General features: G+C 38.7%; 1 protein-coding gene across 1 annotated transcript in view; it reads left to right on the top strand.

Annotated features, from left to right (window-relative positions):
- Positions 1 to 23,813, top strand: part of LOC124605377 (protein RRP5 homolog) — a 180,339-nt gene that overhangs the window by 73,666 nt on the left and 82,860 nt on the right. The window contains exon 13 of the mRNA XM_047137012.1: positions 22,117 to 22,263. Within this exon, the coding sequence (XP_046992968.1) occupies positions 22,117 to 22,263 (147 nt within the window). The remainder of the gene's footprint in view (positions 1 to 22,116; positions 22,264 to 23,813) is intronic.

The raw sequence follows: 23,813 nt of genomic DNA, 5'->3' as shown, positions 1-23,813 counted from the left end.
GTAATTGTATTGCATAGCACATCTATGCATGCTTGAGAGCACTTCGTGCTGCTTCCTGTGAGATCTACTGCACTTAACACAAATTTTCATTAGAGTTGTTATGGACTACACGCTTACTTTTTTGCCAGATTGCTACCAGTTTCAGTTTTGCAGGAATTGTCCATTGTATTGGTTGGACTACGCTACTGTACCATCTTCTACATTTAAACCATCCACAAAATCACTCATTTTCTTCAAACACGCATGCAAATACATCAACAGACACCCTCCTGATCAGCTGAACTGTGCTTACTGGTGTATATTTTAGCAATGCTTCGGCAGTGATAGCTTCAATGTTGCCTAAGCGTTCACTACAACACAGCCAACCTAACTCTGAATAAGAAAAATATCCCTTCTAATCATAACAAACTGAAAGGTAGCTTTGAATGTCTATGTTGGGAAGTCTGATGTCAGTTTGCTAGCTTTGCATTTGGATGTGGCATGGCGACTGCCATTCCTGTTGAAGTTTGCAGGTTTTGCAGATGTTGGACATTTAGCGAGCTTTGTATCTGAAGACATTGTGTAGTTAGTGGCTTTTGTAAGCAAACACAATTTTCTATGGCCATTTTCAACATTGTATAGTGGGTTTTGTACCCTGAAATCTATTCCATTGTGTAAGTTCTGAAAAAATTTGTGCGCCAATATGTCCAACTCAAAAATCGACGAAAAATGCATTCACCGGCTTTTGCATCTGGGCTACTCAAATCTAAAAAAGATGAAATAGCGAACTGGGCTTACATACACAAATAATGTTGATGCAGAATATGAATAGAAAAAGGAAGATTGAAGACTGTGGAAGTGACAGAGTGGGAGAAGAGAGCAGTGTGAATGATGATGATGTTGAGAATCCTAGTTAGCAGTTATCAGATACAGAGCCATTCATGTTGGATTGAAGGATGTAGATGAATTACGAACAGGTAACTAAATCACCATTGTTATTTTCCACTCCATACTCAGTGACAGAATATTGGATAAAAATTTTGTAGTGACAGTTTTGCTAATATAAAAGTATATCAAAAGCTTACTGTTTAGTTGGTGGTTTTCTTGTCGTCTTCCTGTGGGCAAAATTTAGTTTTTGGTTGCAAATCTTGGAAACTGAGTTTTCAGTAATTGCAGTGTGTGTAGTACGGGCTTTACAACGGAGCTACTTACTCAGGTTATTGATATGATTAAAGTAACTCAGTTAAGCATGTCACAGAAACAATTATGGAGTTTAGAATGAATTTGAATAGCACTCTTTTATGCAGAAGGGAAGGATAACTTTTGATAGCGTCAATCTTGTTTCAATGCATGATTTAAGAAAAATATACCCTTGAAGGCATTGGAAGGTGGACTTCATGACAGATGCAGAATATCAGAATATGTTTCTGAATGACCCATGGTGTTTGGTTTGAACCTCTGTAGCCTAAGAAAAAAACAGATAAGTTTTCTACTTTTTCTGTAATGGTGAAAAACTTAGTTCAATACTGTTGATATTGCTCTCTCTCTCTCTCTCTCTCTCTCTCTGTGTGTGTGTGTGTGTGTGTGTGTGTGTGTGTGTGTGTGTGTGTGTGTGTGTGTGTGCACTTGCATGCGAGAATGCAGGTGTGTGTCAGTGAAATATCTAGGGATAACCTTGGATGAGAAGCTAACTTGGACCCCTCATATTAAGAGTATCTGCTCCAAGGCAAAAAGCACTTTAGTGAGTACTAGGAGAGCTTGTGGCAAAAACTGGGGCCTAAGACCCATGGGTATGCACTGGATATACACCACAGTGGTTAGACCTAGGATTTCCTATGGGGCCGTAGTGTGGTGGAAGAAGGTAGAACAGTGGGTTGCTGTTAAAGAGCTTGCTAGGGTGCAGAGATTGGCCTGTTTAGCCATAACGGGCGGAATTAGCAGCACACTAACTGCTGGAATGGAAGCCATGCTGGACATGCCTCCACTTCACTTTTGGGTTTAAGATGGAGGCAGCAGCTGGGGCATACAGACTTAAAACTGGCCAAAACTGGGTCTCATTTGGATATCCAGAATCACACACTAACATAGTGAGTGAGGCAAATATAGGTATGGCTGGGGAAATGCCCGCAGACTATATGATAACTCCTAACTGTTTCGACAAGCCTTAAATATAATAATTGGAAGTAGGGAGCAGTGGGAGAAAACAGTTAGACACCGTACAGGGAACATTGTTTGGTTCACCGATTGGTCGAAAACAGATCAAGGCGTTGGGGCAGGGTTGTACGGGGTTCAGCCAAGACTGGAGAGCAGCATCTCTCTAGGGAAACTGGCCTCTGTATTCCAAGCCAAAATTACTGCAATCATGGCATGTGTGGAGGAGAATATGAGTAGGTGCTACAATGATCATAGCATCTACATCTATTCAGACAGCCAGGCAGCCCTGAAATCATTGGCAGCTCCTGCAACAAGATCTAAGATTGTTGCAGATTGCCACAGGGCTCTGGTGGAGCTAGGGGAAAGCAATAGGGTGTACCTAGTGTGGGTCCCTGGCCACTCAGGGATCTGTGGCAATGAACAAGCCGATAGATTAGCTAGGATGGGGGCAACAACTCTATTTATTGGACCAGAACCAGTCTTGGCAATCACCAAGGCTATGATCAAATTAGAACTATGGAACTGGCTTAGGAAACAGCATGTAGGATATTGGACCAAGGTCCATAAACAAAAACATGGTAAGGTAATTATGTCCAAGCCATGTTTTAAAAGAAGCTCCGTAATCCTGGGATTGAACAGGAAAGAGATCAAACTCATGACTGGACTGATGACCGGCCATGGGAACTTCAAAAAACACCTACACACAATGGGTATAATGGAAGAGGACCCTAAATGTAGGATCTGTGATGAGGGTGAAGAAACTCCATCACACATAATCTTTGAATGCATGGCATTGGAGAGTAAAAGATACAGAATCTTCGGGACAACTAGACCTGAAGAAATTGTGTCTAACAAAAAACTGGTAGAGGGACTCCTTGCACTATTTAAGGGCACTGGTTTGCTTTACTAGATATACAGGGAGTGATACCGCACAATAAACTTAGTTTCGGTGTGGGCAGTGGCGGGTTAGACCTAAGCTGTTGTAGCTCTCCTGTTAAAATCAAATCAAAAATCAAATCAATGCATGCGTGTGTACCCATCCCACTGCTCTTCTTATGGATTGTTCTACGAAAATCCTCCATTCCGAAAATAATCCATTTCTGATTAGTACAAATTTTTAACATAATTGTAAATATACTTCATATAAGCATTGTGCTCATTCGATGATATAACACTTACAAACTGGATAGTTAAGAACTCTCCTTTATTTGACATGCATGACTGATATACTAGTGTGTTTACCTCAGCTCAGTACAGCCGATAGATACACATAAAACAGAACTGAAAATTTACATTCCTAGCTTTCGGAACTTTGTTCCTTCATCAGGGAGGAGAGAGGGGAAAAAAAGGGAAGAAGGGAAAGTGGATTCAGTTACTCACAACCCAGGTTATGAAGCAACAGGGAAAGGTAAACAGGGAGGGTAGCAAGGATGGAGGCATGGTTGTCAGAGGGAAGCCATTTGCCTCCATCCTTGCTACCCTCCCTGTTTACCTTTCCCTGTTGCTTCATAACCTGGGTTGTGAGTAACTGAATCCACTTTCCCTTCTTCCCTTTTTTTCCCCTCTCTCCTCCCTGATGAAGGAACAAAGTTCCGAAAGCTAGGAATGTAAATTTTCAGTTCTGTTTTATGTGTATCTATCGGCTGTACTGAGCTGAGGTAAGTACTGGCCAGCCCCTCTATCTCTTTGTTAGTATTTGTTTCACATCTTATATGAGATTTTCCATTAATCATACTAGTGTGTTTATTGGTGATTTGACATCACCGCCAACCTCTGGTGATTAGTTAGGGTTGAATATGATACCAACTGCAAGTTGACCTAATACCACATTAAATGAAAAGATAAATGTGAAACATATAAAAAATTCATGAAAATAGATTTAATTGGGCCTGTGGAGATGAATTGACAGTCACGAAGAGTGCAAGTCAATCAGTTGTTGGTAGTTCTGTAGTATGTTTTCGTAATAACCTGTTGCAACATGCTTGCTATTAATGCATTATGAAGCTGAGTGGTATGTACTTAATCTCAGTAGACTCATCATTGCAAATGTTACATCTAAACACACAACATTCTGCAAGGTAGTGGGCAAATATTATACAAAAGATAACAATTGCAAAATCCTTATTGATTTACAGTATAGGAACAGTTAATACTAAGAATATTCAATTACATTACCTTTATCTTGAAAAGAACTCTTTAAGTTCATGACTAACATTTCTTTACTCCAGAGAATATAAAGTGCATTTGTTAATGTCATAAATAAGTTATCTGAGCTCGATTAAGGAAAAAAGAACTCATATAAAATCAAACTGGCAACAGAAATGGGCAAGAATATCATGATTTCTGTTTTTAACACATTCTTCCTGAAGATGTGAAGTAATGAATAAATTAAGCAAGGGTGAAATGAAAGTAAAAGTGAAATTTTCTGTATTTGATCAAACTAAAGATGTCTTCAACCCAAAGCCTTGTTTAAAAATCACAATGCTTGCTGGGTGTGATCCTGTTGAAGGTGTTGTGACATTGCCTTCACCTGCCATTTGAACTGACTTAGTTATAGAACAGTCTGCAGTTTAGAAATTCAAATAATATTAGACTCATAAGATGCAGAATAGAAATTGGTACAAAGCTTGAAAGAAACAGATTCATTTGGTAGGAAATAAGAAATGTTGCTTGTAAGAATGTATTTAAGAATAATGAGGCACACCGCATTAAATTAAACAAAACGTTCAGGATCTTAAAAAGTTAAAATTATACAGGAAGGGAAAATTATTTTACAAAGGTACTCAGGGAAAGAGAAAAACATCGTGACACTGTGAAAAAATGGAACAAGGCAATTAACAAAAGGAAAGTTAGAGTTTCAAGCAAACAAAAACCAAGAACATGCTCAATTAAACAAAATTATTTGAGAATGTCTTCAGGACAGTGTGAAAAAAATACAATACAATTTTGTTAAAAATGTTGAAAACTATGAAAGTATGAAGAAAACAAAACAGGCACTTACATTTGTTAGTCACCACATTTCATCAGCTAAGATGTTGAATGGAACCGTAATTAAGAACAGAGAGGTAATTGTACATACATTTAAAGTTACCTTTAAATATTTGTATGAATAGGAGATGAAGTTAATGATGAAAATAATGACACGCCAGCAGGCGTGCCAGATTAGGTTTGTAAAGTCATTCGAGATACAAAGACTGGAAAGGTGCCTAAGAATGAAGGTGTTTCAGTAGAGGTAGTTGAAGCTGGAGATGTCATAATACAAAAGGAACTTGAAAAATTGTTTACAGGCTGTACGTGGAGGGACACAGTTTACCAAAAACTGGAATGTTACTTCACAAGAAATGAGAGTGAAAAAAAAGTTTAAAAGTAATGACCCATAAGGCTAATTGCTCTAATGAACTAGATAGTCCATATAGTTATCACCTACTACATAGAAAAATTGTAGATTTTAATCAAGCAAGTGAGCAGGCTAGCTTAGAATTGGATACAGCACACTGGACCAACTGCAAGCCAGGAATGAAATAAAAGAATGGCACAATGAGATTGAATTATTACTTTGTCTTAAATTAATAGACTTTTGAGAAAAATATTTATGGAAAAGTTAATTAGATATTAGTAAATACAAATGTAAATGTATCAGGTTGTTGAGAATTTAATAAATGATACTGAATGCAGTGTACAGTTGTCTCAATAAAATAACTACAAATCCAGAAACTTTTCAAAAATTTGGAGGGAAAATTTGCTGTATTTCGTACATATATACTTAGATGTGGAGAAGTGCATTTGAGCCACTACTTGTAGTTAAATATAGTCATTCCACTAGTGCTTCGGTTTATTAGTCTGTGTAGTAGTTGGTTCTTTGACTCACAAAGGTCTAATGTTAGCTTGCTGCTACTGTTATTGTATTTTATATTTTATGGGGTGTTCTTAGTGATTTATTATAACCAGTATTTCATAAATTATCACAGTAGAAGTTACTACAATTGGTAACAATAGATTGTCTGTGATGTTTGTAACCCACTGTTTATTTGCTCTATGACCCTAAAAGCACAGAGCTTTGTTTCGCATGCCCTTCATCTGATCTGTATCTGGTCTTGTTAATATTACATTACAATACGTGTTAACCCTTTGCATTATGGTGTTGGACCTCCTCTAAAACACAAATTTTTCATATTGACTCCAGTGTTGTGTGATACCTGGTAACAATTTTTATTTATGTATTTATTTTTCCTACAACTTTCTCTTTCTGTTGCAAGCAGTCCAACGTGTTTTGACATGTATTACCAACAGGTAATGCAAGTTGTTCCCTCTGTTTAACATTAGGCTACGTACTCATGTGTATGCAGGTTGTACTGTCATTTTTGTGTGTCGAAGAAATGTTGGACATTAGTTCAGTAAACTGTAGTTGTAGATGTGAAGGCTTGTAAGCTTATTTCATCAAAATATGTGGGAAATTAAAGGTAGAGTAAATAAATTTGTAATGGAGCTTGAATCTCACATAATTTGTGTCTCACAGCATTGTTTATGTAGTGTAGAAGTACTGATGATAGAGCACAACTTACCTGATTTCTATGCAAAGATTCCTTAAAGGTGGGACTGGCCATTTACACAAGTGTATTTTTCTGTGTAACAGAGTGGACATATCGGAACATCGTAAAGATAAAATATTTGAAGGGTATGCAGTATAGTTTGAATTTTTGACGGAAAAGTAGTTATAATCACCCTGACCCTCGAGTCCAGATACAGTATTTTCCTCTCTGGGTGTGGCTCTGTGCTGTGCTGGTTTTTAAGAAAGACATTTACTTAGTTGTGTGGGTAATATCAGTATAAAATTTTTGACATGTTTCCAGAGAAAGAACTTTAATGGATTTATTTGAGTCCTAGTATAGACAGTGTACTTTCCGACTAAAGTTCAGTGAAACAGCAACACAATTACAGACAATATCTTCGTAGATTGTACTCTGGTTGATGGTACCGTGTGAGGAAAATTAGTAATGGCTTGTTATACCATACTGGAAGGAGTCAAGGAAGATTCATATCTGAAAGGGTAAATCTGCCAATAAAGCAATACAGACAACTTTATTCACAAATATAATAGATTTCTCCAAACCTTTATCACTTATTTGATAACTCTTTTCCATTGAATAACTGTAAGCAGATATGCAGTACTAATAAGCAACCAGTTTGGATAACCAGTGGGATTGGAATATCATGTAGGAGAAACAGAAGCTGTATTTTAGTATGGATAGTCACAGCTCAATTACAGAATTTCATTACAGGCAGTACTGCAAAGTGCTGAAGCCGACTCATCAGACTACTAAAACAATGCATTGGCCAAGAGAATAGAAAGCTCTCAGAATAAAGTTAAATATATGGTCAGTGATCAAAGAGGTATCGAGGCAGAATGTGGATGCTCAACATATTGCACCTCTCTTATGTGAGAATGAAGCTGTTAGTAACCCACAAGAGTTATGTAAAATATTTAATGACTCTTTCCTGTCAGTAGTTGACAGGTTACATCAAAATTTTATTGGGATAGGTAAATATGCAAAGCTCCTAAAAGATTGTGTTCTGAGACAATTATATCATATGTAGCTACAATAAACTAGCAAAGATGAAATGGAATCAGTTATTAAATCACTAAGGAGTATAGAGTTCCATTGGTTTGATGAAATATCAAGTAGGATTATGAAGATCAGTGCATCACATATTAGTTCTGTACCCAATCACCTGCCTGTGGAATGTGTCTTTCAAGTTTGACCAGTTTCCTGACACACTGAAATTCTCATTATTGAAATACTCATTTCCTTTACACTGTTCTTGCCACAGTGGACCCTTGCTCTATCTTTCTGCACCAGTTCAGAAAAGTATCCCTTTCCGTGGCTAAAATCCAGTCCCAAGTCCTGTTTCTCAGATGTTGCCTTAGCCATGGACTCCCCCCAAATGCTCAAACTGTAAAGATTCCTTTCTCTGGATCCCATCCCTCCTTTCACAGTGGCCTACACCTCTTCATATTCTGCCAATCCCTAGCCCTGGTACTGCAAAAATACATCTCCAAGGCACAGACATACCATAACCACCTCTGCTCCCTCTGCAAGATACTACTACTCGGCAGTACCTACTCCATACATCACACACCAAGCGAGGTGGCGCAGTGGTTAGCACACTGACTCGCATTTGGGAGGACGACGGTTCAGTCCCGTCTCCGGCCATCCTGATTTAGGTTTTCCATGATTTCCCTAAATCGCTTCAGGCAAATGCTGGGATGGTTCCTTTGGAAGGGCACGGCCGATTTCCTTCCCCATCCTTCCCTCACCCGAGCTTGCGCTCCGTCTCTAATGACCTCGTTGTCAACGGGACGTTAAACACTAATATCCTCCTCCTCCTCCATACATCACTTATCTGAAATTGAATCCCTTGCTCTCCAGCACCTGGAGGAGCTTTCCAGACACCACCTTGATAAGTTATCCAACCTGCTGACATCCTACTGCCAGCTCAGGGTGCCACTATCCAACCCTATCGCACCCCACCCACAGCCCACAGTGTTCCTCCTTGTCTACCTCTCATAGCAGCTAAACCCTGCCTAGCTGAACTTTTCAGCCTGACACATCCCGCAAAACTTCCTACCAAACCTCCAACAAATCCAGAGCCAAAACATTCCCGTAACACTGTTACTAACATTTTGACCAAAACCTTCAGCTCCACAGAAGTTGCAGTACTATCCAAAGGTGTCATCTTTTGCCCTAGACCCAATTTAAGCAGGTTGAACTTGTCAAAGACATACTTCCATCTCATGATCCCTGCAATGGAAGCACTTCTTTACCATCAGTCCCTCCAACCAAAACCACCCTAATTTCAACATTGAACCCTGTGTCTTCCAGTTCATATCCCCATCCAGCCATGATCCTGCCCCCCCTTACCCCCCCCCCCCCCTCCACCCCTCCCACCCTAACCACCTGGTGGTTACCTTCTAGGAATTCTTTACCTCCAACTGAACCTATCATCCCTCCCTGGGTCCCCTCCTCGGAATATCAACCTTTCAGTAGAAGTAAGAACAGCCATACACAACCTCAAAACGAATCCTGATCTAATCACCTTACCTGTAGACACCACTGTAGCTATGAATTGCTGTGACTACCTGGCAGAAGGCCTCCACCAGTTACCTGACTTCTTCGCCTATAAACTCTACGAGAGAGATGCCATCCCAGAAGTCCAACTCAAACTCCAATCCCAGCTTATAGCCTTAGGCCCTTCCCAGACCATCTTCCCTGAATCCATTTCACCTTCACCTTTATGACAGCCCGCGCACCCACCTTCTACATGCTGTTCAAAATCCACAAACCCAACAACCCTGGACTCCACATTGTGGCTGATTATTGTGCTCCCACTGAAAAAATTTCAGCCCTCATTGACCAACACCTCCAACCAGTTGCCCATAATCTAGCCTCCCACGTCAAAGATACCAACAGTTTACTTCACTGACTCTCCACCATCCCCACTCCTTTATCTCCTGGATCCCTAATTGTCACTGTTGACACCATCTCCCTATACACCAACATTCCTCATGCCCATGGTCTTACTGCTATTGAACCCCACATTTCCCAAGGGAAAGGCTCCAAACTCTCTACATCATTCCTCATACACTTTACTAACTTTATCCTAATCCACAACTTCTCCTCTTGTGAAGGGAAGACATGTAAACAAATCCATAGCACAGCCATGGGCACCTGCATGGCACCCTCCTAAGCCATCCTTTTTATGAGTCTTCTAGAGGAGACCTTCCTAGCCTCCTTAAACACCAAGCCCCTAGTCTGGTTCAGTTTAATTGATGACACCATGATCTGGACTCAGGGCCAAGACACCATATCTTCGTTCCTTCACAGCCTCAACACCTTCTCTCCCATTTGTTTCATGGGGTCCTCCTCAATCCATGTACCACCTTTCTAGATATTGACCTCCTCCTCTCTGATGGCTCTGTCTGCACCTCTGTCCACCTTATACCCACCAGTTGGCAACAGTACCTGCATTTTGACAGCTGTCATCCCTTTCACACCAAAAAATCTCTCCCTTGCAACCTGGTCACCTGGGAATGCAGTGACAAATACTCCCTTGCTCAGTATGCTCAGGGTTTCAGCAAGGCCTTCACAGACAGACTGTATCCCCTATGTCCCCCAGACCTAGTCCGCAAACAAATCTCGTGTGCCATTTCCTCTCGCATACCCAATCCTCTCTCAACCCCCAGGAACCAGCTCACAAAGGAGTGTCCCTTTCATCACCCAGTACCACTTTGGAATGGAACAACTGAACCACATCCTTTGCCAGGGTTTTGATTACCTATCATCATGCCCTGAAATGAGGGTCATCCCACCTAAGATACTTTTCACCCCTCCTGAAGTGGTGTTCCATCACCTATCCAACCTCCAAAACATCCTAGTCCGTCCCTATGCCACTCCCAATCCCAATCCCTTGCCACAAGGATCATATTCCTGTGGAACACTCATGTGCAAAACCTACTCAATCCACCCACCCAGCATTTCTTGTTCCAGTGCTGTCATAGGTTTATCCTACCCCATCAGTTGATGGACCACCTATGAGAGCAGCCATGTCATTTACCAGCCCTTCTGCAATCATTGCACAGCTTTTCATATTGGTATGACTACCAACCAGCTGTCCGACAGAATGACTGGCCTCTGCCAACTGTATGGTCAAGAGCAGAGTAGACCAGCCTCTGGCACAACATACAGCTGAACACTACACACTTGATTTCAATGGCTGTTTCGGTACCCAAGCCATCTTGATCCTTCTCTCCACCACCAGCTTTTCTGAATTGCATAGATGGGAGTTATCCTTACAACACATTCTCTGCTCCTGTAATTAAACTGGACCAATGCCCCCCTCCCTGTCCTATCATCTCCTCCCCATTCTCCCCTTCCACCCTGTTATATTTCAGCCCTCTGCCAATGCATCTGCCTATCCTTCCTCATTCCTCTTTTTTTTCCGCACCTTCCTGCCCCACAAACCCGACACTGTATCTGTTGGTAGTCTAGTTCCTGCACATTCCATGAGACAGTGTTTGTCTCTCGCCCCATGCGTACACTACTGTCCCCTTCCCCTTCCCTGCTCCCTCCAGATTGCTGCTTGCATCCCATGTGATAGTTGCATTCTGGCCCAAGATGCTATAGTTGGCGGTCATGTGTCCATGAGTTGTACTTGCTTGTGTGTGTGAGAGTGATGTGTCTCTTGCTTTTACTGGTGAAAGCTATGGCCGAAAGCTTTATGTATGTGTCTTTTAATTGAGTGTGTCTGCAACCTGAAATATCTTCTTTACAATAAGTAGCAATCTGTCTTTCCTGTATTGTTGATATTCCTACCTGGAGTTTCCATTGTTTGCATCATTATTCAAACAACTTAATGAAGGGGGAAAAAAATATAATGTAGAGAATCACAGTCCAACACGTTTGCTACCTGTTGGTGTCTTCAAAAGTATTTGAAAATGCAATGTGTAACAGCTTAGTGCTGCATCTAGTACACATCATCTTGTTATCAACTCACATTTTGGCTTCAGGAAAGGAGTATCCACAGAAAATGCAATTTCTTCTTTTATGTGTAAGGCACTGTCAAGGCCAGATTGAGGACAGATAGTATTCGCATCGATTTAACAAAAGCATTTGATTATGTGTACCTTGCAGTGCTTTATGGGTTTAAAAAGAAAATGAAAAAAAGAAAACTCTACAGTGGTTTGCTTTATATCTGAAAGATAGGAAGCAGAAAATAGTTCTCTAGTGCAAATAAAAAGGGAAGAAATTTGAATCTGATTGTGGTCATGGTTAGTGGGCATTGCCACAGGGTTCTTTTCTAAGCCTGTTGCATTTTTTTACATTTATTAATGATCTGCCACTAAACATGACAGATGGTTCCAAAAATGTTTTCCTTGCCAATGACACAGGTGTTGTTAGGAAAGACTTAGCATGTAAAGTAAATTATGTAACTATTAGGGTCCCAGTAACACGAGTACGAGAGTTTCAGAGAAGAGATAAATGTTTTACTGCAACAAAACCGAATGAATACTGTTTCTGACACAGAACTCAAAGTGAAATTTTAATATTGAAAAGTGGTCAGTCAGTGAACTCAATCATTTTAGATTCTTAAAGCTGAAAGTAGGTGGAGACCTTTCTGGGAAGTACCACACTCAAGATCCTGTGCAGAAACTAAATGCTGCTATCTTCACTATAAGAATAATCGTCAGTGTGTCTGTAGTTTGCTTCTGCTCATTTGTACTATGGTATTACATTTTGGAGAAACTCTTAGCACTCACAAATAATCTTCTTAATCCAGAAATGGGCAGTCAAGCAGATACGCATTGTTAGCTGCAACAGGCAGAAAATGTGCTTTGTTGGTGCTCCACATTTTAGCAATTTTGACCGAGATAAACTCTCACTGCATGTTGTTCTTTGGTATGCCAGTGTAGAAGTGTTCACAAAATAGCTAAGTGAAAAATCCATGCAATGTGCAGGTTTATTTATATATAAAAGCCAACTTCAGAATTTTGCTTTGTGTGAGACTGTGTGTAAAAAATTTGTGTATGCCGACTTGGAAGTTGTAGAGTCTCATATTTTCTGTTCGCTTCGCTTCTGCATAATCTTTTATTGATTGCATCAATACCTGTTTGTATTGTGATATATTCTGAAATTTCCAACATTCGAGAGGACCACGATAAAGTCATACTGTTATTGAGAACTATAGACTTAAACTGAAATGTGCTCTTTTAAAATTTTTGAGAACAGTAGGCTTATCCCCATTCAAAACAATCATTCTCTAATTTAATTGTATAGTAATGTGAGATATAGGTTATATTCGAGAATTTTTGGACACTTAAAAAACTATATTATCATAAGTTACCAGTACAAGTGTTTAGATATGTAATTTATTTTGCAGCAAATCAGCATTTGTGGTTCACAATTCTGCCAAAGAATTCACCACACCTGAGTTTCATTGTATGTCAACACAAATAAATGTGCATTTTTGAGACTTTTCTGAAGCTACCACTGTCGTTTGCATAATCTATAAGCAGTTTGTAGTAAATCGGCACTTGTGATTTAGTTACTGTAGCAGGCATTGTAACTAACATATTGTGTTACATCTAGTTTTCCATTAAGAAGAGTAGCCCTATATATTATCTGCATTTACTGTAAATTAGCTCTGTTTTTGAGTTTTCTAACAACTATAATGAACCTCTGAACTTTTTAGGAAACTAAGTTTTTGTGCTACTTTAATAGAAATCTCATTTAATGTATATGCTTCGATTCTTATAGAGAATTAGCAACTTTTTAGCTCAACAGAGTAAAAGGTAATCACCAAGCTTAAATTAAAGTTATTAGTTCACCACCTCATAATACATTGCGCTAGCCAATATGCAGCCCCACTGTGAATGCTGTTCTTAATGTGGGATGAATTGGTTGACATTCGTAAGGAGGTGCAAACGACTCAGACTACTGTCAAATGATTGGGAGCTGCTGCGAATCGGTATGTTGGAAGAGCTCCCAAGAGTCGTGTACCTGTGATACCAGTACCAGAGGTACCTCGAGTACTATCCCCTCCTGTGGATCCTGTCTCCTCTGCATAAAGTACAGGATCTGTCAGTCGGCATGACTGTGAGTGGCATGTCAATGGTTGAATGAGGCATCTTGTACAGGGTGGTCAGGAACCACGAAGAACTCAGGGTGTTGTATCGATCCCTCTGACCAACAAGTTTGATGTGCTGTTCTCAGTGAAACGCAAGCTGAACCAGTGGGACCCATTTCACCTGTTTAGGGGTAACCTGTTTTGTCCGTTCTCAAGAGGCGGCACATGCAAAAGGGTAGGAGCCTATTAATCATTGGCAGTTCAAATATACAGCGAATCATGGCACTCCTTAGGGAAATGGCAGCAAAGGACAAGAAAGGACACCAGTTGCACTCACTGTGTATGCCTGGGGCCTCATTCAACAAAATAACCGCAAGAATCATTCTACCAGAAATAGGGGCTGCTACATGAGCCTTAGTATCAAAAGCTAATGCGCATCATACACCTTAATGTGAAAAGGTAAGCTAAACATGCTAATGTTGAAGAGGCTGTTCCTGCAGTTATTGAGGGAACAGTGTGCAACCAACTGCAGGTTGTAGCACACGTTGGAACAAATGATGACTGGCACTGGGCTCTGAGGTCAAACTTGGGTCATTCCAGCGACTGGCACGGAATGTTGAGACGACTCGCCTTGCACACAGATTTTCAACAGAGCTCACAGTTTGCAGCATTGTTCCTAGAACTAATCGTGACCCCTTGGTTCTGAGTTGAGTGGAAGGAATGAACCTGAGACTTCGAAGGGCCTGGGACAAGCTAGGCTGCGAGTTCCTGGGCTTGCACCATAGGGTTGAGAACTTTAAGGTGTCCCTAAATGGGTCAGATGTACACTACACATCACAGGCTGCTACTCAGGTAGCTGACTGTGAGGAGGGCACACAAGGGTTTTTAGATTAGGCGAATGTTGATCCAATCCAGATAACAATAGTTGTAGGAAACCCAGAAATATCAGTGCCTGATCCAGATGAGAGTATTAAAATCATAATGGTAAACTGCCGAAACATTCACAACAAAGTTTGAAGCTCTCATGAAAAGCAGTGAAGTTCACATGATACTAGGTACAGAAAGCTGGTTGAAACCTGAAATTGATAGCAGTGAGATATTTGTGGAAAATTTAAGTGCATATCGAAAGGGTAGGTAAATGGGAAATGGAGGTGGTGTATTTGTCACAGTAGACAAGAAACTTAAATCAACCAAGATAGCAACTGAAGGTGCATGTGAGATCGTCTGGGCAAGACTCAGTATCAGGGGTGGACATAAAATGATAATTGGGCCCTTATATCGCCCACCATACTCATTACCTGATGTAATTGAAAACTTCAGAAAAAACCTCAGTTCACTTGTATCCAAGTTGCACACCCAACAATTAATTGGAAATTTTACTGTTTTCTTAGTGCTGGGCATGATAAGGGATCCTGTGAAACATTACTAAGTGCCGTCTCTGAAAACTGCCTAGAACAGATATTTAGGAAGTGCAATCATGATGGAAATATATTGCTTCTAATGGCAACAAATAGACCTAATCTCTTTGAGGATGTCCAAATAGAAATTGGTATCAGTGACCACGATGTGGTTGTGGCAACAATGATTACCAAAGTACAAAGGACAACCAAAACAAGCAGAAAGATATATATGTTCAATAAACTAGATAAAAAATTAATAGTGTCATATCTCAATGAGGAACGTAAAACTTTCAGCACAGATCAGGAGCGTGTAGAGGAACTGTGGCTCAGTTTTAAGGGAATAGTTGACCACACATTGTATAAATATATGTCCAGTAAAACAGTCTGTAATGGTATACAGTCACTGTAAAGAAACAGAGATTACTGCATAATAGGTGTAAAACAAAGTATAGAGCTAAAGATAGAGAAATACTGAATGAAACATGTTTGGCTGGGAAGAGGCATTGCGTGAAGACTTCAATAAATAAATAATGGAATATTATCAGATGATCTTTTGTGGAACCCAAAGAAATTCTGGTCATATATAAAGGCACCAAAGTTAGTGTCTAGTTCTTAGTGAATGAGACAGGAACGGAAATTGAGAGTAGCAAAGCAAAAGCTGAAATGCTTAACTCCATTTTCCAGTGTTCCTTTACAAAGGAAAACCTAGGAAAATTGCCCCAATTTAATTCTTGTATCACCGAAAAGAGGAATGAAATAAGTATTAGTGTCAGTGGTGATGAGAAACAGCTGAAATCGTTAAAAATTAACAAAGCTCCAGAGCCTGATGGAATCCCTGTCAGATTCTGTACTGAATTTGCAGCTGAGTTAGACCCTATTTTAATTATAGTCTATCATAGATCCCTCAAACAAAAAACCATGTCCAATAATTGGAGGAAAGCACAGGTCACACCCGTCTACAAGAAGGGTAGTAGAAGTGATCCACCAAACTACCATCCAATATCCTTGTCATCAATTTGTTGTAGAATCTTAGAAATATTCTGGGCTCAAACATAACGAGGTATTTCGAACAGAATGGCCACCTCAATGCCAACCAGTATGGATTCCAAAAACATCTATCATGTAAAACTCAACTTCCACTAATTTCATATGACGTACTGAAAGCTTTGGACCAAGGCAGTCAGGTAGATGCAGTAGTTCTTGATTTCTGAAAAGCATTTGACTTTGTTTCACACCTACACTTATTTTCGAAAGCACAATCATATAGGGTATCAAGTGAAATTTGTGACTGGATTGAGGACTTTTTGGTAGGGAGGACATAGTATGTTTTCTTGGATGGAGATTCATCATCAGATGAAGAAGTAACTTCGGGTGTGCCCCTGGGAAATGTGTTGGGGCCCTTGCTTGTTCATGTTGTATTTTAATGACTTTACAGACAATACTAACAGTAAAATCAGGCTTTTTGTAGAGGGTGCAGTAAGAAGGGTAGTGTGAATGGTCACATATTTGTTAAATCCATGGGAGAGTGTCACAGAGATACTGAAAGAACCGAACTGGCAGACTCTTGGAAGACAGAGGTAAACTATCCCAAGAAAGCCTATTAACAAAGTTTCAAGAACCAGCTTTAAATGATGACTCTAGGAATATACTACAATCCCCTACTTATTGCTCACATAGGGGGTCATGAGCATAAGATTCGGCATTCAAACAATCACTCTTTCTGTGTACCTACGTGAATGGAAGTGGTACAATGGGACGTACCATCTACCATGCATCTCACATATTTTGCAGAGTATAGATGTATCTGTAGATGCAGATATAGATAGGCAATGGCCTGAACACAAACTGTGTTCAGGCCATTTTTCAGTTGCCTTGGAATTGTAACTATGCCATCACTGTGTGCAGACTCTATCGGGGGTTTTATTGTTGACACTTTGACTCACTCAGAAGAAACTTCAACATTAATTCAGTGAACTCTAGATGTAAAAATGACTTAGAAGTAAAAATGATTTGCACAGGATGAAACTTCCTTAAGCATTGTGCCATAAAGTGTGAACTATTCTGCAGGATTCATTTTCAATAGGCTTCCAAAAACCCCAAATCATCAAATTTAACATGAAAGCTTTTTTTTGTAGCACATTCCTTCTATTCTGTTCAGTAGTTCCTCACAGTAGTTGGGGACTTTTTCCTGTAATGTGTTATTATTTCAAATATTCTCATTAATTTAGGGTGGGGGTATTAATTGTAAAACTTCTGAATCACAGTTCTATAAGCTGTGTACGTGTCTCAAGACCAAGTAGCATTGGCTCACGTGATTCCAAGAACCGTTATAAATAAGAAAAATAAAAAATGAAAACAAACTCTTTAATTTTTTCACAGGAAATGAAATTTTTAATGATGATGTGGATCTGAACATCACTGGTTTTCTTGGACATTGTCTGATGCAAGATTACTCGTGCAGTTTTAATTTTGAGCAATAAATTTATATTTCAAGAACTGTTAAACAATGTCTTGTGCTTCCTTAAGTAATTTGTAAGTGATTCGATTTGCCTCCTTCCAATGTAGTGTGAGTCGCAAGAATTTCTATGCAAAGACTGGTTCAACACTTTTAAACCAATTTAGTCTGATAACTCCTATATTCAGATTGGAGACTACTCGATTGTTAAGCGGAGGGCATTGGATCCATTGAACTAGTGTCATTAGTTGAGGGAAAATGGTAACCTCACACTTTGGAAAACACGCAATATATCCCAAAGCTAAAGAAAAAATTATTTCAGTTGGAGCAGTAATAAAAAGAAGAATGAAAGTATTTTTAATGAGAACAGAGTGGAAGTTTGCAACTCAGGTTTAGTTACAGCAGGAATTAAGATGGATAATCAGTGTTATCAAGTGTTTAATCAGTGTTATCAAACGTTGTTTAAATGTCCAAATGTACTACAGGCAGATGCTGCTGCATTGAATTCCACAATGATCTGGCATGAGAAACTTGGACACATCAGTTCAGAAGTCTGAAGAACATGGCTGACATGAACTTAATTCCTGGTGGAAAAATGAAGGAAGATGAAGATCTGGATATTGAATTATGCCAGTCTGGCAAGATGAGGAGAAAATTATTTAATTTAAGTTTAGAATCATGATCAAAAGTTCTGATGAATTTGTTCATGCAGATTTGGGCGGATGATTGAGAAAATCATTTCTTGGAGGTGCACATTTGTACATAGTTTTCAAGGATGATTGCACATCAAGTAGATTTGTGTGTTTTCCTAAAGGGGATACTTTCCCTGTGCCTTTGGAATGTCAGGGACTGATTGAAAGACAAACTGGAAACAAAATCAAAGTTATGAGAATTGAAAATGGAATGGAATCTGTAAATAAGCAATCTGAAGGTTATTAAAATGGAATAATACATGAGAAAACAAGTCCCTATACACCACAGCAAGATGGGCAGATTGATCAAGAAAACAGGTCCATAGTTGATTGTGCACACACCATTTTATTAAGTACAGACTTGTGTAACAAGTTGTGGGCAGAGACATTGAATTGGGCTGCATATATCTTAAATCAGTGGCCATGTGAAGCAAACAATAATGTTACACTGTATGAAAACTGGTTTGGAAAACATCTTTTAAAACACGTGAGGGAGTTTCGATCAGCAGCATCTGTACATATTCCTAATCAGTTAAGATCAAAATGGGATAGTAAATTGAGGAAACTGATCATGGTGGGCTGTGATGGGTATAGTACCAATTATCACATCTACAATCTTGAGTTGAAGAAAATTATAATTTCCTGCAGTGTCTCTTTCAGTGAAGAAGAAATCCATGGCTTAAACAGGAACAGAAATATGCTGAACTTTATGTCAAGACACCGTGCTGTAGAAATTGTTCAAGAGGAATTTGAAGAGAATGATACTAGTGAACAAGTTAAGGAAAAGGGAAGGTTGAATCTGGATCAATCTAATCTGTGAACACCTGGTCGTTTTCAGTACCAAGATACAGAGTTTTCTGCCGTTACCTGTGAACATCAACTTTTTTAAGAGGCAGTGGCATTGCAAGATTCATCAAAGTGGGAACAAGCAATGGAAGAGGAAATGACATCTTTGAAGAAGAATGCAACTTATGACTTGCTGTCATTACCAAACAATCCAGTGCCGTTTGATGTGAGTGGGCCTATCATGTGAAGCAAAATTCTGTTTGAAAAATTTACCACTTTAATGCTGGATTATGTGTAAAGAGCTATTTGCTATGAGAAGGCACTGATTATGAAGACAGTTCTCTACTGTGGTCCAATATGCCTGAGAGTTTTACGAGATATCTAAAGACTGTGTTCCTCTATGGGGATTTCAAAGAAATAATTTACATGTAACAATCAAAAAGGTTTGTTTTAGGAGACCCAAATATCATTTGCAAATTGAGGAAGAGTCTATACTGACTCAGTCACCATGCTATCATAATCAAAAATTTGTAAAATTTCACAAAATATTTGGCCTTGAGCATCTAAATCCAGACAAATATGTTTTCCATGCTTTAATAAATGCCTGATTCTTTATGTCGATGACGACAAGCTTATCTGTAAGTCTCCAAAAATATTGGAAAACATTTTGACAACAATAGGATCAACATTCGAAACTACTATGGGAAATTTTCTAGATTAGATTAGATTAGATTAACTTTCATTCCAACTGATCCGTAGTGAGGAGATCCTCTAGGATGTGGAACATGTCAGAAGAACAACAATACATGACAAATATATACAACTAAAACAAATAAGCTAATGTACCATTCCACAGGTCCCAAGTGGAATGATCGTCATTTTTTAATGAACACTATATGAAAGAGTCATTTTACAAATACTAATGCACTGAATTTAAAATAAAGTTTTTTATTTATTTATAAGGTAATAAACATGTAATATAACTACTATAATCCTTATTTACAATGAACACATTACTGCACTGAAATGGTGCAGAAGTTAGATTGTACTTACACACACACACACACACACACACACACACACACAAATTTTCAATGAACACATTACTGCACTGAAATTGTGCAGAAGTTATATTGTACTTATATACAAATCAGTTGGTTTTATTGAGAAATTCATCAATGGAGTAGAAGGAGTTGGCCACCAATAAATCCTTCAGGCTTCTCTTAAACTGAATTTCATTGGTGGTTAAGCTTTTTATGGCTGCTGGCAAGTTATTGAAAATGTGTGTTCTTGAATAATGCACACCTTTTTGTACAAGACTAAGTGACTTTAAATCCTTGTGAAGATTATTCTTATTTCTAGTATTGATTCCATGAATTGAGCTGTTAATTTGAAAAAGTGATATATTTTTAATGACAAATGGAAAATACTTCTGTGGATTCGAAATTGAACACAACCATTCTGGAAAAGAAATTTACACAGGTCAGCAAAGATATATCAGTCGTCTATTTTGGAAGTTAAACACAGATTCAAAACCAAACTCCACTCCTTTTGAAGCTGGAACCATGTTGCATAGTGGACAATCTCCAGCAAAACCAACACGGGGTAAAGGAGGTGGAAAACAAGCCCTATTGATAGGCAGTCAGTAGCTTAATGTTTGCAGCAACTGTCTTGTGGTCAGACATCATGTTTGTTGTGAGCATGTTGAGCAGGTTTCTACCTAATCCAGGTCTTGATCATTGGCACTCTGTCAAAAAAATTATGAGGAATCTATAGAGGACCAAGGATCCGGTCATAAGGTACAGAGCTAACTCTACTGGTTGATGATCTATGATACTTTGACACTGCTTTTGCTTTTGAGGTTAGCACTCTTCAGTGAGCTTGTTAACAGCTGTGCCTGTGACATAGTGTTCATGTTGGCAGAAATGTGTAACTGGATCAACAGTGGAGAGCGAATACATTGCAGTGGCAGATGCTGATACAGAAGTTGTATGGTTGCAAGGTTTTCTTAATGAATTTTGTTTTCAATTAGAAAAACCAACTGTGATCTATGTGGACAATGAAACTCCTATTCACTTGATTAAAAACATAGAACATTTCAAACGTACCATACAAATACACATTTTCTACCATTATACATGTGAACGCATTGCAAATAATGAGGTTGAAGTTTGTTCTGATAAACAGTTCACAGATTTCTATGCGAAACGTTTAACTATGGACAAATTTATATTGGTTAGAAGAGCTCTGTCAGTGATCTTAAAAACAAACTCAAGAAATCGAGTGGGGGTGTTGGCAAGAGAAAGGTTCTTGTATTGAGTATTGTTGATGGCTTTATTTCAAGATTCGTAATGTGAGCGCAACATGTTCTGTGACATTATCTTTATTATTGTGGTCACGGTGTCACTTGGTACTGATAATAAGAGCAATTTGTTATTTAACTCTAATTTATTTTAATGTGATTTAGTACTGTTGTTACTAGCCAATATCCATTACATATTCTGGCTTTTTACAAATGAATACAGAATTGATACATATTCCTGTGTGGCTGGCGGGGATACAATCATAATTTCTACCTTGGGAAGGGTAGTTGTCCATGTCCCGTTTTGCTTTTGTTGATGTTCATCTTATATCCTCATTTCAAAACCCTGTCCATTTTGTTCAGCTGCTCTTCCAGGCCCTTTGCTGTCTCTGACAGAATTACGTCATGTTTTTTTATATATTTTTAAAATATTATTTAATATTAATTTTGGAAAATTGTTTCTTTTGGAGAACACTGTTATGTAGTTATAAAATAATTTTTTCAGCAGTGAATAAAGATAGTGTGCAGACACTTTTATTTTATGTTAAGTGATACTGTCACAAAAAGTATGTCAAATTAATATGCACCTAAATAGATTTTGTGCACACTTCTGACATTATTCATAAAAATGTAAAATTTAATGTAGTTACAGACATTGAGGGTATTTTTGTTCCATCGTTACAACTGTTTGTATTCATTGTTAACTTTCATTTAACTTCTTTGCAGGAGCTCAGTGATGTTGGAAAGAGTGTCACTGAATTGGGTATTCAACAGAACCACATATTAACTGTTAAAATTCTCAGAATTGTTGCAAATAAAAACAAACTTGTTCTATCTGCAAAGGTGTCTCACTGTTGGAATGGCAATATTCAAGTAAGTTGGTTTTCTGTTGCATACTGTAAGAATTCTATAGGTAAATTTATGTGGTAATGGCTGCAATATTGTCACATAGAAGAAGGTGTAATTAGATGAATGATGAACACTAGCTTCAGTTAACGAAGGTTTATTCAGCACTTAGCCATATAAGAGCGCAGAGCGAAATGCCTCCGCCCAGAACACATACGGTGTATATATACATTTACAGAACATTCCAGTACAATGATTCTTGACGTTTGTGGATACTTCTAGAATGTACTCGAACCGAATATAGAACTCACGACCCTCCACGCAACAGTCTAGTATCATAACCACTACACCATGGTGACTGTGCTACTCAACTTCTTCTGTGACAGTATGAGTAATATTGACATTTAATTTGTTGTTTTCCTTGTCCTGCTCAGTATTTGTGGCTTGGGGTTATGTTCTATCATTAATCATTTCTGTCTAGACATCATAGGAGATAAAATGATAATAAAGAAACAAAAATTCATTGCGTGCCAAAGAATTTCTTGAATATAAAAACAAATAATTTCCAATTTAAGTCTTTTAAAGCAGTGAAGGCTTGTCAGTCAGCACGAAAGTTAAAGATGTTAATTTCAGTTAGTACTATATTAAATCTGAGCATCATAACAGCTTTCATTTATTTAATCACCTCTGTAATTACATAACAGGACATGATTGAAGAAAGTGACAGATGGTGGCTAGTATGAAAAAGAGTAAATTTTGCTGGTAAAAGGAAAGTGTATGTAAAACATAGAGGTGAAATATCAGACCTAAATGAACGTGTTCCTCGTTTGCAAATTACGATCAGTGCACTAAAAGTGGATACAAGCAAACTTACGTTCGAAATTTGTGAGCTGATGTTGAAGCAAAATACGATGAAATGCATTCAAGAAAATGCAATGTCTGTGGATAAGTGGACAAAAGTTGTGTACAAAAGCAGTCCTCAGAAAGGGGAAAGCCTAATGAAATGTGAAAACAATGTAAATTTCATGGATGACAATCGCTACGAAGCACTAACTGTAATGAACTGTGAAAACTCGACAAGTGAACAGAGTGCTCTCAAAATGTTAGAAAATGGTGAGGACAGTAACTCTTTTAAGATAAGTAAAGGAAACTGCAAGAAAGCGGAAAACCAATAAAAGTGTGAAAGCAATGCAGATGTAGTGAACAACTGCTGTGATATTAAAAGAGAACTGAACACACTAAAATTTCCTCAATTCATTCTGAAAAACAGACAGATAGGAAACCAATTCCGAACTTGACGACCTTAAGCTATGCTGAAGTATTGAGTGATGCCACACACTATAATGTTGCCACACAGCTTGTATTTTAATAACCGTTTAAATTTTGTCGATTTGTTTGCGCTCTCTGTAGATTAGTTCAGACGTTCTTAGCAAAACAGTTTTTAGCATGGATAGGGACTGCAACTGCTGTGTTCGGATGCAGGCTGAGTTGGCATCCCTTCGCTCCCAGCTTCAGGCAGTGTTGGCTTCGGTCACACAGCTTGAGGCTGTTGCCAATGGGCATCACTGCGGGGGTCG

The sequence above is a fragment of the Schistocerca americana genome, chromosome 3 (genome assembly GCF_021461395.2).
Source record: "Schistocerca americana isolate TAMUIC-IGC-003095 chromosome 3, iqSchAmer2.1, whole genome shotgun sequence".
Lineage (NCBI taxonomy): Eukaryota > Metazoa > Arthropoda > Insecta > Orthoptera > Acrididae > Schistocerca > Schistocerca americana.
Note: the sequence above shows the minus strand (reverse complement) of the source record. Positions and strands in the feature narration are given on the sequence as shown.